The 16,909-nt window shown below is 33.9% G+C and overlaps 1 protein-coding gene across 18 annotated transcripts in view; it reads left to right on the top strand.

Moving 5' to 3' along the window:
* The window catches only part of SSBP2 (single stranded DNA binding protein 2), a 311,038-nt gene that overhangs the window by 254,098 nt on the left and 40,031 nt on the right, over nt 1-16,909 (top strand). For 10 of the 18 annotated variants that reach the window (XM_069592559.1, XM_069592563.1, XM_069592573.1 and 7 more), the window contains 4 exons: nt 1,343-1,409; nt 2,147-2,217; nt 9,623-9,690; nt 15,143-15,191. In XM_069592559.1, the coding sequence (XP_069448660.1) occupies nt 1,343-1,409; nt 2,147-2,217; nt 9,623-9,690; nt 15,143-15,191 (255 nt within the window). Of the gene's footprint in view, nt 1-1,342; nt 1,410-2,146; nt 2,218-9,598; nt 9,691-15,142; nt 15,192-16,909 lie in introns of all 18 variants that reach the window. The other 8 variants (XM_069592562.1, XM_069592557.1, XM_069592564.1 and 5 more) reach the window with 1 other exon arrangement.

The following is a 16,909-nucleotide window of genomic DNA, read 5'->3' as shown; positions in this document are numbered from 1 at the left end:
TGATGGGAATATAAATTCATACAGTCACTATGGAGAACAGTATGCATGTTCCTGAAATGTCTAAAATAGAGCTACCATGTGATATAGCAATCCCGCTCAGGGACATGTAACTGGAGAAAACTATAATTTGAAAAGATCGTGCACCCAGTGTTCATTGCAGTACTACTTAAGAGTAGCTAACTCCTTGGAAGGAAGGTTATGACCAACCTAGTTAGCATATTCAAAAGCAGAGACATTACTTTGCCAACAAAGGTCCGTCTAGTCAAGGCTGTGGTTTTTCCAGTGGTCACGTATGGTTGTGAGAGTTGGACTGTGAAGAAAGCTGAGTGCCGAAGAATTGATGCTTTTGAACTGTGGTGTTAGAGAAGACTCTTGAGAGTCCCTTGGACTGTAAGGAGATCCAACCAGTCCATTTTGAAGGAAATCAGCGCTGGGATTTCTTTGGAGGGAATGATGCTGAAGCTGAAATTCCAGTACTTTGGCCACCTCATGTGAAGAGTTGACTCGTTAGAAAAGACTCTGATGCTGGGAAGGATTGGGGGCAGGAGGAGAAGGGGATGACAGAGGATGAGATGGCTGGATGACATCACTGACTTGATGGACGTGAGTCTGAGTGAACTCCGGGAGTTGGTGATCGACAGGGAGGCCTGGCGTGCTGTGATCCATGGGGTCGCAAAGAGTCGCACACAACCGCGCGACTGAACTGAACTCAAGACATGGAAGCAACCTAAATGTCCACTGAGAGAGGAGTGGATAAAGATGATGTGGTCCATATATACAATGGAATATTACTCAGCCATGAAAATAATGCCATTTGCAGCAACATGGGTGGACCTAGAGATGATCATACTAAGTGAAGTAAAAGAAAGACAATTATCATATTATATCACTTATGTGAAATCTAAAAACAGTGATACAAATGAATTTATTTACAAAGAGAAACAGACTCCCAGACTTCAAATGTATGGTGCCCAAAAGGGAAAGGTGTGGGGGAGAGAGAAATTAGGAGGTTGGAATTAATATATACAGACTAGTATACACAAATAGATAATCAACAAGGACCTACTGTATAGCATAGGGAACTCTACTCAATACTCTGTAATAACCTATAATAGAAAAGAATTTGAAAAGGAAGATACATGCGTATGTTCAATATAACTGAATCACTATACTGTACACCCAAAACTAACACATTATTATAAATCAAATATAATCCAATATAAAAATATACAACTTGAAAAAAATCTTGTGAAATACTCAAATGCATTCTATAATTGTTAAAAGTTCTTATTTTATAAATAGTTACAATACTTACTGCTTTTTATTTTACTAAATATGCTAGGCACTTGGAGGTGTCCCAGGAAGTCAGCCATTACTTCCCAGTGGAATGGACCCAACTCGACAACAAGGTGACTACTTTAAAGTAAAAGTTAAATTGATGTGCAGAATCTCAAAGGAAACCCTGTATTTATTAGGGAAGGTATTATTTGTATAGATCTTTCATAATTATATCAGTTGCATTTTTACTTGGTAACATGGCCAAGTCATTATATTTTTTGCTAACTTAATTATTTGTGATAGCACAGTGATAACACAAGGAACAGAATAATTAAATATCCAAAATGTGTTTTAACGCTTAACTCCTAAAACTTTTTATATAACTTCTAGCAAGTGAGAATCAAAGTGACTATATCACTTGTAATTTTCTCTGCCTTTTTCAGATAGAGAGGTTTGTCCACCAAAAAGATAAGCAGGAGGAAAGATGATGCTAAGCAGCAAGTGACTTACTTGATAGTTTAACAAACCCAGTAATTGGGTCCTTCCATTGACCTGTTTAGGTACCACAAACATGTATGGCTCTGTTCACTGTTCTAAAAGAAGAGGAGCAAATGTTATGACAGATGTATTATAATTCAACACAGAAGAGGAAGATTTCACTTTCAAGACAGTAATGGAGAGTGGGGGCAGGGGCAGCCCTGTGGTAAGAGGTAGAAGACTGGCTGTGGAAGCCAAGTAGAGGTGATGTCAATAATTCAGTCCCATAGTGAATAAGATGTAACACCAGGCAGAAAGGAGGCTATAGCTTCTGATTTAGCACCCATGCTCATTACATTGCTAATACTGTCACACTTTTTTCTCTTTTTAGGCCATCCAAATATGGGCGGGCCAATGCAGAGAATGACTCCTCCAAGAGGAATGGTGCCCTTAGGACCACAGGTAAATAAAAAGTGCAGGAAGCCAGAGGCTGAGTTTTTTGCCTTCATCTTACACAAACTATATTATTTGCTGGTTTCTATTATGTGTGTGTGTGTGTGTGTGTATATATATATGTATATATATATGACTTAATATGGCACAGTTTTTAAGCTCTTGAAGATATGTTGTCTATGACATGTCCAAATAGATGTAACATCAAGCCATATTTCAACAGATGCTACCACATTTGCCCTTGGTGCATTCTAGAATATACATTGTGTAGAAATCCATTATAGTAATTATTACTAAAAAAGATAACTGTTACCCTTTTGTATATTGAGGAAATATGAAAAATTATAGTAATTATTATAAAAGATAACTAAGATAATTTAAAACCTAATTGAATTCAATAGAACAAGTGGCATAAAATATATTTCTGTAAGTCTTTTAAAGAATGCCACTGACCATTATCTAGTACCATATTTCGAGTATGAAAACAATAGAAAACCATTTAGAAGTAAATATTAAAATGGGTCTTACTGAAAAAGTATAATACAATAGTATACACTAGATGTTATTAGCCTACTTCTCTATCACAGTTTCCCAGGAGGATACACCAAGATTGAAACTATTCAGCTGTTGATGACTTTTTTTTTAGTATGCTGCTCCAGGCTGTCACTTATTTTAGCTAAAACCTCTCTTTGTCTCTCTTGGGAAAACTGCCTGAGGAAGAAATTAATTTTGCAATGTTATATTTCAAAGAAATGAATCCAGAATTCAGAACTGTACATTTCTCCCTCATAGGTCAGAGGTCAGTGTATCATACCACTGGTTAAAAGGATTATTTACTTTTCTTATTCTCTCCAAGAACAGTCTATATAAGTGATGGTTTTAGGAATTTGTTTCATGTATCTACTTTAAAAATGTTATGTATTTTGTTGTGTGCCCAGAAAAGATTTTTAAGACTCTAACCACATTTACCCAGGTAACTGTGGCTTATATCTAAGAGTTCCTAATCAACATGTAGTAATACACAGTTGACCCTTGAAAATGTGGGAGTTAGGGGCACCAAACCACTGCACAGTTGAAAACCTATGTATAACTTTTGACTCCCTAAAACTTAACTAACACCCTACTGTTAACCAGAGACCTTACTGATAACATAAACAATTAACACATATTGTATAAATATATTATATGTATGATATACTGTATCCTTACAATAAAGTAATATAGAGATAAGGGAATGTTATTAAGGAAATTATAAGAAAATATAATTACAGTATAGCACTATATTTATCAATACCATAAGTTTACATCATCTAGTTTATAAGATGAATTATCTGTCAGTATCTATGTCAATATTGTCTTAAAATATGTAGATACCTGCTTACAAGATTTGTCTTATATATATATATAGTCTTAAATGATATGAAACACTGTAGATATTACATATATTTAAAACACTAGATGTCAAAAATGAAAAGAAAAGGTGAATATATTCCTATTTATTTACAGGTATAACAGTTCATGCATTGATAATGAAGAAGCAGCACTATGATAGTTTTATGGTAACCTAGTGTAATAATCAACACTTGCTTCATCATAGCCTAGCCTATACACTAATGAATGAATCATTATAACATTTTCATGGCATCTAGTATTACAGGCATATTCAGAATGCAGTATTTAAATATTGTTAATTTTTTTTTAACTGCTTACATGTGATGATAGGCTGATAACTTGGTTTCTCTAATTAAGGGGGAAAGAGAGAAGCATATACTATAGAGTAATGTAGGTCTTCGAAAGCAAAATTTTAAAACAGTAAGAAAACTATGACATTCATTTTATATTAAATATCACTCTCCTTATGCCTGAGTCTAGACTTATGTCTACATATAGTTTATGCATTCATGACATACCTTTTTCTTAATTTTCTTGTTCTTTCTAGACTATGCGTTTCATCTGCAAGTTTTTACAAACTGTTGCAAATCCACAAAAATGTTCCAATAATATGTTTACTGAAAGAAATCCACTTGTAAATGGACTGGCACAGTTCAATCCCATGTTGTTCAAGGATCAACTATATAAATTGTATTGGAACATGAAGCACAAATTTTTCAGAGATACCTATTATGTAAATATTTGTGAGATCGTCAAAGTAAAAAAAAATATTTAGGCTCATTTCTTTCCTATATATTTTCTTAAGATCTTATAAAACTCTAATCTAGATATTTAAATTATTTTTTACTATTTCTGCTCATGTTAGGGATGGTGATTTATGGGACCAACAATCATTAATCTGTTAATGGCAATTAGAATTTATAAGATCTGTAGAATAGTTCACTGGCTGAATATACTTTTCAGTTCAGTTGCTAAGTTGTGTCTGACTCTTTGCGACCCCATGAACCACAGCATGCCAGGCCTCCCTGTCCATTACCAACTCCCGGAGCCTACCCAAACTCGTGTCCATCGAGTCGGTGATGCCATCCAACCATCTCATCCTCTGTCGTCCCCTTCTCCTCCTGCCCTCAATCTTTCCCAGCATCAGGGTCTTTTCAAATGAGTCAGCTCTTCACATGAGATGGCCAAAGTATTGGAGTTTCAGCTTCAACATCAGTCCTTCCAATGAACACCCAGGACTGGTCTCCTTTAGGATGGACTGGTTGGATCTCCTTACAGTCCAAGGGACTCTCAAGAGTCTTCTCCAACACCACAGTTCAAAAGCATCAATTGTTTGGTGCTCAGCTTTCTTCACAGTCCAACTCTCACATCCATACATGACCACTGGAAAAACCATAGCCTTGACTAGACAGACCTTTGTTGGCAAAGTAATGTCTCTGCTTTTTAATATACTGTCTAGGTTGGTCATAACTTTTCTTCCAGGGAGTAAGTGTCTTTTAATTTCATGGCTGCAGTCACCATCTGCAGTGATTTTGGAGCCCAGAAAAATAAAGTCAGCCACTGTTTCCACTGTGTCCCCATCTATTTGCCATGAAGTGACTGGACCGGATGCATAGTCTTTAATAAACTAAGCCAACCAGTTTTAAAGCTATATACAACTTGAAGAATTTTTTTTTTCTCAAAAGATTTTCATAATAGATACATTTTGAATATATGTCAACAGTTGATGTCTGTAATTTAGTTATTCCTCATTCAGGTCACTTACTTTTTGGCTAGCTGCTCTTTGAGTTTTTGTCATTCCAGACCAATATTTTCAACACTTTTAGAGTCTGATTTGAGTAAGTTTTTCAGTATTTGAAAGATATACCGATGTTTACCTAAGCTATTGAACATAGGAACACTTAGATCTCATTTGAAAATGCAGAAGTAAAAAAGCATTTATTTTTTTAAATGTTGAGCCAAAAATTTATGTGTTTTGTGTTATGAGTAAATTACAACAGAAAGTAAGAAAACATTTCTGGGGAGTAATCTCTTACTGAAGAGTTTTACTCAGTTTATCATATAAGCATGAATTCTTTCTTTGCATTTTCAAACCCAAAGAGAGTAGTTTATTTCTTCCATTTGGATTAATATCCCTGCTATCTATTTCTTTATAATTTGGGGGAAGTAAAGTGTTCTGGTATGAATTTACCTCAGAAACCAGAAATGCTTGCAACAACTTATGTAACGCTGTATTTAAGTATAAAAGGTTAAATGAAATTGTTTATACATACCATGTACTTAAATGAAAACAGGAATCATATTCATATGAGTGATACAGTAGGTTAAACGTGAAGAAAAATCACTTGAATTGAGGGATTCTTATGAGATATTTACTTATAACACCTGGTATATGTAATATATGGATTATAAACTGTGAGATCTGTAATAAAAAGTTAGCTGTGTTTCTTAAAAGAGAAAAAAAAGACTCTCATGACATATTTAATAATACAGATACTACCCAAGAACAGGATGCTTCTGCTTTTTTATAGCTGAATTATAGAAGCATCTCTGGAATATTGTTTCTAGTTTTATGCACAAACAAAATAAATATCTCCTTTGTATCACGGATATTATTTCCAGGTTTTTCAGCTTAATACCAATGTGGTGAAGAGGGACAATAGTTATCTATTGAAATAATTGAATTCCTAAAAGAAATATTATATAATCTGATTCTTAATGCAGCTGGAGGCAAAATGCACACCTAGAATATAGTAAATATATGATTAAAACCTACTGCATGGAGGAAGAAATAAAACTTTGCTCCAAATCCTGGTATATTTCTACCACCCCTTAATTTATTTTAAATCAAAGTTCAGTGGTAATACATGATTTTTGGACTGATACCAGTATCATTTCAATAGAAAAGCAGAATTACTTATTCAATCAAGAAAAATATCTTCCCTAATATCAGACTTGAAGTCATTTTTCTGTGTGGCTCTTGTAATAATACATTGTTAGCCTGTCTGTGTTCTTAGGCTCGGCAGATACATATGATTAACCGAAAACATCAAGACTCTCCAGCTAGTTCTAGTTCCTTTAGAAATCTGGAGGGAAAGTGAGTTATATGCAAATAGGAACATATCATGACTTCCAAGTCAAATACTTATGGTGAAGAAATGATAAGATGTTAAGAGGAAGCAAACTAATTCTGTATTTTCACATCTAAGATAGGAAGTGGAATTTAGTTCAGTATAGTAACTTTCTAGAAATTTAACTGCCCAATCACAGAAACACTCTTTGTAAACTTTCCAGGCAGAGTCTGAACAGTCCTTTGTCAGCACCATTGCATTGGGAGAGAGATTAAACCAGATGGAATTGTATAGCTGCCATCAGCTTCAAAATTCAGTGATTCCAAATGAGCTCTTCCCATTCTGCCTTTGTTACCCATTAGAAAGCCTGTTGTTATTCTTTCTTATCTTCCTGTTTTCTGTTTGCTTCAGATTATTTGCAAAATAATTTCTTATGGATAATTTCTTATGGATATCCTGTAACACTTATGAACTGTGATACATGAGCATTGGACCTACACAGATAAGTAGAACAGATTCTACCTTCAGGTACTTATTGTTTAGCATGAGATGCAGATACATAAAGAAAAACTATTAAACAGTAGGAAAAAAGTCAAAAAAATAAATATGCATTCTCTGGCAGGGAGTCACTACATCAAAAGCATGTAATTTTGTTAGGATTGAGGGCCCAAGGGAAAATGAGAAGACTCATTTAAGTTGGTCCCTTATCAACAGTGTAAGAGTTAGCAACTACAGTTTTTGAGCACCAGGTATCTTGCCTTTAATGCATCAAGCACTGTAATAGGTGTTTTGTATGATTTCATTTTTCCTCCAATAGGCTTGTAAGAGAGATGATATTATCACTTTGTAGATAGGAAAGTTAAGGTTGAATGGATCATTGGGCGAATCTGACCAGTTAACACACGTATAGAAAGGGGAGCAGAGGAAATGGGGTAGGGAAAACAGATTTCCAAACCACTATCTATGTCCAGAGCTATGAGCAAAGTAAATGTATCCCTTGATAAAATAAAACACAGGCCTTCTAGGATCAAAAATGAGGGGCAGTTTGTTTTATCAAGAATTTCTGTTATAGTCTATCATGTAAATTTTGTTCCCAGACTCGAATTTTCTTCTCAGAGACTCCTTGCTAATACTGCTGCTGCCATCCCCGTGTATGATCCAGAGGTTAAGAGAAATAGCTCTCTCCGCTATGGATAGATACCATTCTCCTATTCCATAGCATCTCATTTGAGACATTTAAATATGATTTCTTAATAATGAGAACAACATGTAACTAGGTAGGTTTATTTACAAACTGGCTTACTCCCTGGAGTTAACAGACCTCCTCTCATTGAATATTTCCTTGTCATCTTAGCATCTACTACACAGAAGGCCATAGCAGATGAGTTATCATGAGTGTAAAAATCCACTGCATATTTCTAAACCACAAGAAATTCAGAAATCTGGAGGGTAGAGGTGGGGGTAAGGGAAGAAAGTAAATATGATAGGAAATGAGGGCAGCTAAGCCTGGTCTGTGAATAACATCATGGGGCCATGCTGAAAGATAGACTTCATTTGATAGACAGTGTGGGTCATCGTGGCTTTTAAGCGACATAAAGAGGACCGAGTTTAAGAAGCACAGTTCTGGAGGCAGTATGGAGGATAGACTGGGAGGGGGAGAGGCTTAGTCAGAGAGACCAACTAAGAGAGTACAGTAGTGTCAGTAAATGACAAAGATGAGTGATACAAAGGGAGCAGTATTTCAAGAGCTATTTCACAGGTAGAATCAATAGACCTTGGTAACTCAGATACGGAAATTGAAATAAAAGGAAGAATCATCAAGGAGCTCCCAGAGGTTCTTAGCCTAGACTACTGTATAGAAGGTGATGCCACAGAACTGACTGAGGAAGGCAAAATAAAGAACGCAGCTGCGAGAAGATAAAATGGAGGTGACTTTTAGGTATGTTGAGTGTGAAATGGTATCCAGATAGAAACAACCAATATGAAGTTCAACATGTGAGTTGTCTAAGAGCATAGGGGAGACATCGTGACAAAGTAGATTTGAGATTCCTAACATAGGAATAATTGTTGAACTAGTGGTAGTGGATAAGTTTACCCATAAATGCATATTTCTTTATAAGGATGCTGTGGCTAGAACTTGGGAAAAAAAAAATATTTAAAGAGTTGGCCAAATAAAAGGAATCAGCAAAGGAAGTTGAAGAATGGTCAGAAAAGTTGAGGAACAGTAATGTCAGAAAGCCAAGCATGAAGTATACTAGTTGATAGTTCAAAATATATTAATATGATCAGATTAAAATTAATCTTTTGGCCCTTATGGAAATTAATCTGATATATACATTAAATGCTTTTATTTTTTGAATACACATAACATTCAAATATTGACAGAAGTCTGTCAAGTCATAACTCACACGTGCATATTTTAAGTATACTTTAGTGTTCGTATATTTTTGTGGATTTGTATACTAATACATTTCTTTCTGGAATATATTATTTTGCAGACAGAAGTTTGCATTCAACTTGCTTATATTAGATTCACCTGTTTTTAGACTACATAATTGTTCTGATTCTGACAATTTCAAACATGTTGACTTAGTCTTTTCTTTAAAAACAGAGTTTGGGGTTTATGAAATGTCTTGCTTGAAAAAGTTCACTGTTGTACAGATATCAAGAAATTAAGATAATTGAATATTACAATTGTAACTATACCTTAATCATTTAACATGCTCCAATGATCATACATATTCACGTAGTTTTTAAAAGACACAAACCAATGTAACTGCTAAATAGAAGCGAAAGTACAAGAGTGGACCCTTCAGAGAATGAATTGCACAGGCCTTATCCAACCAGGAGTTATGTAGGGAAATCATTAACCTGCTCTCCTTTCTTTCCCCCCTCCTCTTTGGTTTTGTTTTTTTGTTTTGTGGTAGTCTGACCCTTGGTTATCATTACAGAACTATGGAGGTGCAATGAGACCCCCACTGAATGCTTTAGGTGGCCCCGGAATGCCTGGAATGAACATGTAAGCAAAATGCTATATTGTCCTGTAAAGTGTTCTATTATCTGTCTTCTAAAGTCACACCAATTTGTAACACAATTTAAGCTAAATTTCTTTGAAATGTAAAATGAAACGACAGTATAAATGAACTAAACGTGAACTGTAGTGTTTGCATCGTTTTCACAACATATTCTGTTTTTCTGCCTTCCTTTGCAACCTTTAAGTTTTTTTCCATTTCAAAGCCAACTTCTAGCCTGATTTTCATGTTCTATTTATCATAAAAATGAGTCTCTTGTAAATAAGCACATAGTATTCATGCAGTCCATACAGAAACATGAAGAGATGACGCTAGGACCGTGACTAAACTCTCCAGAAGTAGACAATTGAATAGTGTTCCTTGTAACAGACATAGCATGATTCCTATGAGTTTTAAACTTTTAGAAATATATATACCTATATATGTCCTTCCTAAAGATACATGTATATTTGCTTTGTTGGGACCACTGTTAACCCAGGAAGAAGTTTCTAGTAGTTTCTTCTTTATTAAAGAACTTTCCATAGTATAGTTTCTTTTGAAAATTCAAAATATACTTAGATAGGGAGTAAACTAATAGACTTTTTTTTGTTTTTGTTTTTTACTATAAAGGCCTTTCAAAACCAAAGAGAGCAGTTGCTTCTGTCAGTCAATAGAATCCAATTTGTTAAGGAATTTTAATTTCTTTTTCATTATCTTACTTGCCCTTAAAGTTCCATATACACCCAGAACTTGTTAATGGCCTTCATTAATTCATTAGAAGATCAATTCCATGATGTAGCCTAAATAAAATTTATCAGAAATAATGATAGAGCTCTGTATATGGCTTGGGTAGTCTCATCTATTTCCATATTCCCCATTAGTCCATGTTTTGGTTACTTATCTATCAAACTAAATGACTCTGCCATCATTTAATGGCATTGAAAATATACTGAGGTAAGCTTTGTTTGATGTCCATAGGGATTTGTTTAAGTTTCTGGAACCATTTTCATGGAAAGCAGTTTTGCCTAAAATAGAAAATAGGTTAATAGGTGGATACCAACCAGGCTCAAAACTGACGGAACAAGGGGGAAAAAAGTAGGTCAAATTTTCCTATCCCATCTTTTTACTTTTAAAGTAAAAATGGATAGACATGAAGTCTTTTCTTAAATTCCTCAAAGGTTTAGCCTTATTAATGATTGCTACGAAAAGGAGTGATATTTTGTGCTTATATCAAAAGTTGAAACTCTCAATAATAGGATTTAGATATATATAAAATTTACCTATCTAAGATTCTGACTTTAAAATGAAATAGCTTTTAAAGGATAATTTGAATTCTATGTATATATGTTAAGGAGTATACATTTTGAATGCTGTGATCAACCCAGAATTCTCATTAAATATTAAAAATGTATCTAATATCATTTGGTATATTACTCATCATGATAATTAGTGATGTGGTCGACTTTAGATCAACTTGGTTTGGCTAGTATAAGAAAAGTCATTTGCATGTGACCACTGGAAATCAGATAACTGCTTAAAATTGTCTAATTTCTTTTTCACATACATTTAAACAGATAACTTACGGGTATATTTAATTCCATAGACTATGAAGACTAAAAGTATGGCTGAAAATTTCAAATGATTATTTCTGTTAGTGTTTGGGTTTCTCATTTTAATATATCTAGATATTTTAAAATATTTTTAAATTACATATTATGTTACTGTTTGTATAATTTCTGGCTTTTAAAGAAATTTTAGCTTTATAGATTCACACTCCATTAATTACTATTGACTGTTATTTGGGGTCTTATATAATTTTAAGTTTTCTATAAATTAGGATTCCTTTAAGGACAATGACATCATAAATATTTCCCTCTAACAGAGAAAGTTCTGAAATATGGACGATCCAACCAGAGAGACTCATTGTTTTATTGATTTTGGCCCCAATAAAGCAAAAGTGAGTTTAAAGGGACATAAATAAACCATATTATTGTCTCCACTGTACTCAATAAATTTTATTGAAATTCACTCCATAATTTGTTATCATTAAAAAAATTAAATCTTACTGTGTAATGGCAAGTAAGTATTTCTAACTGAAATTATGACTTTCTTTATGTCATTTTTTTACTTGTTGGATAAATTAAAAATTAAAGGAAAGAGCGTTAGAATTAGTGTTACTTAGGCTAGGGCTTCCCTGCTGGCTCAGTGGTAAAGAAGCCTCCTGCTAGTGCAGAAGATGCAGGTTCAGTCCCTGGGTCAAGAAGATCCCCTGGAGAAGGAAATAACAACCCACTCCAGTATTCTTCCCTGGGAAATCCCAAGGACAGAGCAGTCAGGCGGGCTACAGTCTGGGGGGTGGCAAAAGAGCTGGGCATGACTTAGCAACTGAACAACAGGCACCACCTTGGGCTACATTTTTTAATAGTCTAGATATTTGTGTTGGGATCAGGAGGGATCTACCAGAGGATCATACCTGGATGAGGTTTCTTTAGTTTGTCACTTTTCATTATTTGATACCAAAATATAATGATAGTAAAAAATACCCAGCCCTGGTCATGAAAGGAAATAAATACCATATTCTAACTGAAGCTTTCTCTCTTACTGAAACCAAACCATTTGGAACAAAATTTTGATTATTTTGTTGTTAAAAAAACATACTGGTCATCTCCAAAGAAAATGGTTATTTGGTACGATTTTTATATTTCCATGCTCTAAACTCAGGGTAAATATGTAGTGTCATCTAAAATTAAAATAAGAGCCTATTTTTAGTGTTTCTATAGTAGTATCTATTTAGAATTAAAATTCAATATCAATTTCAGTAACGAAGTAGAATTTACAAACCGTAACCACAATGTAAATGTTTTCAAATGTATCATAGATTTTTAAAAGAAAACTGTATTTTAAAATAAAGTACACTTTTACAATTTAAAAAGAATGTAAGATTCAGCATTTTAAAACATTTCTAATTCAACTTTGTGTCCCTTGGTATTTTATAGGAACTAAAAGGACAAATAATTTCAAAGGATCTAGACCCTTTAGGTTCTATATCAGACCCTATAGAATTATAAGGTTTACATAATTATTATCTTGAAATAAAAAGACTGAATTATAGAAGAAAAGATATTTTTTCTCTTTGGTAGTCATGGTTGCCTTCATTTCATTATATCCATATACCCTACCAAAAATTACAGACTTTTTTTTTGAGAGCTTAAAAAGATGAGTTTATTTGGGAATAGCAGAGGAATTGTAATTTGGGACAAGCAAATTGTAGCAAGCTGCAACTGTGTCCATCAGGTTTGAGGTCTAGGTAGTATTTATGAGTAGCAAATGTAAAGAGAGGAGAGTTCACTCAGTTAAAATAAAACACAAAGGAAGACCAGCCTTGAAAACTTCCTAAGTAAACAACATTCTTTTAAGCTTCATTTTTCTCTTTTTAAATGAGATTAACTGATTCTACTTCAAACTATACTTATGTAGAAATTTACATTCAAAATAATGCCTACATTATAGTTTGTAAATTACTCTCTTGATAATACTGATGGCCCTCAAAAGTAGAGAAAACTTACTGCACTTAAGAAGTTGTACTATAACCCTCACTTTATTTAATAGTATTTGCAAAACTTAAAATATTTTCTAACACAGTGGTCATGATAGGGGAAATTTAGCTTATCCAAATGAATTAATACTTAACCCATTACAGTAAAATGCAGTTTATTATGAAATACATGGTGAGCTGAGACATTAGTATTTGTCAAACAATTGAAATACATAAAAGGTATTTTATGGTTCTTAGAATAAAATTTAAGTGTTTAATTATTTTAATATTTAGTTTAATATATTAACATTAAGCAAATTTTGAGTAAAAATTATTTTATATTTAATATATCTTATTCACACAGGCCTTGTTTAAACATAATACTTCAGAATTATGAGATTATCTGCATATCATTGCAAACAACGTTTGGCTGTGATTTGGATATATGTAATATATTGTTATGTTGTTGTAAGATAAATATTTCCTAATTTCCCCACTGTGTTTTATTTAACATCAAGCAAGTCAAATATTTCACTTGATCAACATATATCCTATGCTTAACCTCAGTTTCTGCCCAAGACATTGAATCCTCTATGTAAAATCACCTTTCTGAAGTGCTCCAGTAACTAATTGTAAAGTCATCATCATTATCTTAGAGAGGAATTATTTCCAGAAACAATACATGTGTCCCTCACCTTCTGGCTGTGCATAATATTTTGACCAATATTTTGACTCTGGCATCTTATTTCCCTCTCTATTCCTCAAACAGAATTGGGTAAAATTGTACTTGGGCATCCTAATGGAGCCTAAGGACACAATTTCTCATGCCCTTCCCTGCTGTTTGCATTCCTTGGGAATCCCAAAATAATACTCAAAACAGTTCTAAATATTCCAACCAAACATGGGTAATACAGCTAACTTGGACAACTTCTATCTAACATTTAGAATTTTAGGTTTAAGGTCCCTAGGGTAAGAATCAGGGGACTTTATTTTTTTTAATTAAAAAGCTCAGTGTTTTCATTGATATTAGAGGGAAAGGGAATTTTGAGTGACCCTAATTACAGAGGATGTGCTAACAGTAGTCTCCTTTTCATCAGGCAGTATTTATTCAGGTGCAGTTAATACTAAAAGCATATGGACAGGAGAACTTTTTAACTTAACTAGGCATTAATTTTGTCTTAAAATCATTGTCTTTTAAGCTATAGAATAGGGAGCATGCTTCTCCACCCTAACATGAAGCAATGTATTGACATACATTGGCATAGATTACCTCCTGTTTTTTTCCCCCCCAAGATTTACTCTGACCACTGTCTTGAACTATAATTATGAAAACGAGAAATGTGATCCTCTTGTTTAATAGTAACTAAATTGTCAGCCCTGAAAGATAGATTGACATATAGATGTATAAAGTAATGTGATATTCTACGCAAATTTTTTGAAGAGGAGGGAACTTTTATATACATTTATTTGTAGCTTAATACAAGCAATAATTTTATATATAATAGTATTTTACAATTTCATTTTGAATGATACAGAGAGGGCTTATATTGATGTCACAATTATAGTTTGTATTTATCTCATAATTAGTGATTTTTACTCCAAAAGCAGAATCTTACAATGATTCAATATATTTATATATATTTAGTGCTACAGGTGATTACCACTTTTTGTGGCTATTATAATAACTGAACCTAAAACTAGGCTTAGTAAAAGTAGTTTGATTTGGAAAGAAAGCTGTTTGGGGAATGATAAGGCTTTTGGATTTCAGTAATTAAAAAAGCTGTGAGAATATAAAGAGTGATTGCAGTGCTGAACTAGAACAGCATGGTAACTGAATTATAAATGTTAGTATTTTATGATGTTGTTGCTTATTGTGAAACATTCAGAGCATGAGTTAAAATTTCGTTTATCATATTGTCTTGTAGGGGCCCAGGTGGTGGTAGACCTTGGCCAAACCCGACAAATGCCAATTCAGTGAGTATATATTTTTTTTTTTTCACTTTCTTTGTGCTTTGTAACATTTAACAACAAAAATCTGTTCCTTTTCAAAGCCCCACAATTGGTTATATTAACCTTTTTTAAGTAATAATTCAAAAGTGTTTTTATATATTGTTAGAAAAATATGTATAATCTTTGAAATTATGTGGTTTGTTTCACTTCAAGATGTAAGGTAAAGATGCATTCTATGTAGATTAACGGACATTCAAAAATAGAGGAATAGTGTGATTTATTGCAAAAAGAATACTGCAGTAGCCTACATTTATCATAAAATCTATCATATAATGAATTCACCTTCTAAAATAACTATAATAATCACTAAATTGCCAAATAAAACCAATTGTTACCAGGTATTATGATTCTATTTGCTGTTCTAGTTGTACCTAGGCTTGCTGTCTTGCTGCTCCAAGAAGCAAGTGTACCTTTGCCTTGTGTCTGTGGACTAAACTGCCGTCCTTACGCTTGTATCTATGGTATCTATGTATCTGGCATCATGGGAATTTTCCTTATACATTTTGTGGCTGTGATTTGACTGCATAAATACATTTCTTAATAATGTCACAAATATAGGCACAGGTTAAAATTTAAGCTTTCAGTCTTAAAAATAATACTTTAAATTTACTGACCCAGGAAATAGCTTTCTTGACTTTTGAAACCTTGGGTTCAATATGTGAGAGAGTTCTGCTCTGTGCATCTGTGTGGTATGTGCACTGCACAAAGATGCCTGAGTCAGAGTCAGTAGGAGACTGAAAGATAGCTGGTTTCCAGTCGTGAAGTCTGTGGAGTATTTACCCAGAAGGGTTGCCTTTTGCTTATATGCAGAGGTACCTACATTGACTAGCAGTGGCCTTAATTCTCAGCAAACATGAAACTGATCCAATGTTTAACATTAATTTAAATTTCAAGAAAATTTAATGTGAAGTGTGGATGGTATGGACTTCCCATGTAGCTCAGCTGGTAAAGAATCCACCTGCAATGCAGGAGACTCCAGTTCGATTCCTACGTGTGCAAGATCTGCTGCAGAAGGGATAGGCTACTCACCCCAGTATCCTTGGGTTTCCCTGGTGGATAGTGTAGACAGAATCATCCTGAATCTATTGCTATTCTAAAGTAGAAATCACTTACTTCTCAATTAAGTAACTGTCATATTTTTAGAGAAAATGTTTAATCTGTATTACTTGCCTATCTCTTAGATTCAATAGCTATGACGTTTGATAAATAAAATTGCTTGTGGTGGAGAGAATGATGATGTTGCTTCTGTTTGGGTCTTCAGTGCACTATTTCAGCAGATCTTATAAGATACTCTTTTACCTGATTATGTTATATATGACTATCTTCACTCCAGTTTTTTCATTTGCGTATATGCTTTTGAGTACTTCACATTTCTGTTTCCTTTTTGCTCTATGTGCCTTTCAAACTTTAAGACTTCCCTTTAAAATGGCATCTAACTAGCAGCTCAGATGCTTTCTTTGAACTTCCCATTAAAATATACCCAAAGGTGCAGGAAAACGATTTTTTAATAACGGTAGGAATTCTGCCAGTCTTCCTGTTGTCAGAATCTGGAACATATTTCTATTATCTGCACATCTGGTGAAACAGGATTAAAAAGCACAATCGATGACCCACCTCCACTAGTAAGCTTTCCTACCTAAAAGCAAAAAGACCTCTCTCCTTCCTCCGTGCCTGCTTAGCCA

Source organism: Ovis canadensis, chromosome 5 (assembly GCF_042477335.2).
Source record: "Ovis canadensis isolate MfBH-ARS-UI-01 breed Bighorn chromosome 5, ARS-UI_OviCan_v2, whole genome shotgun sequence".
In the NCBI taxonomy this organism is placed as follows: Eukaryota; Metazoa; Chordata; class Mammalia; order Artiodactyla; family Bovidae; genus Ovis; species Ovis canadensis.
Note: the sequence above shows the minus strand (reverse complement) of the source record. Positions and strands in the feature narration are given on the sequence as shown.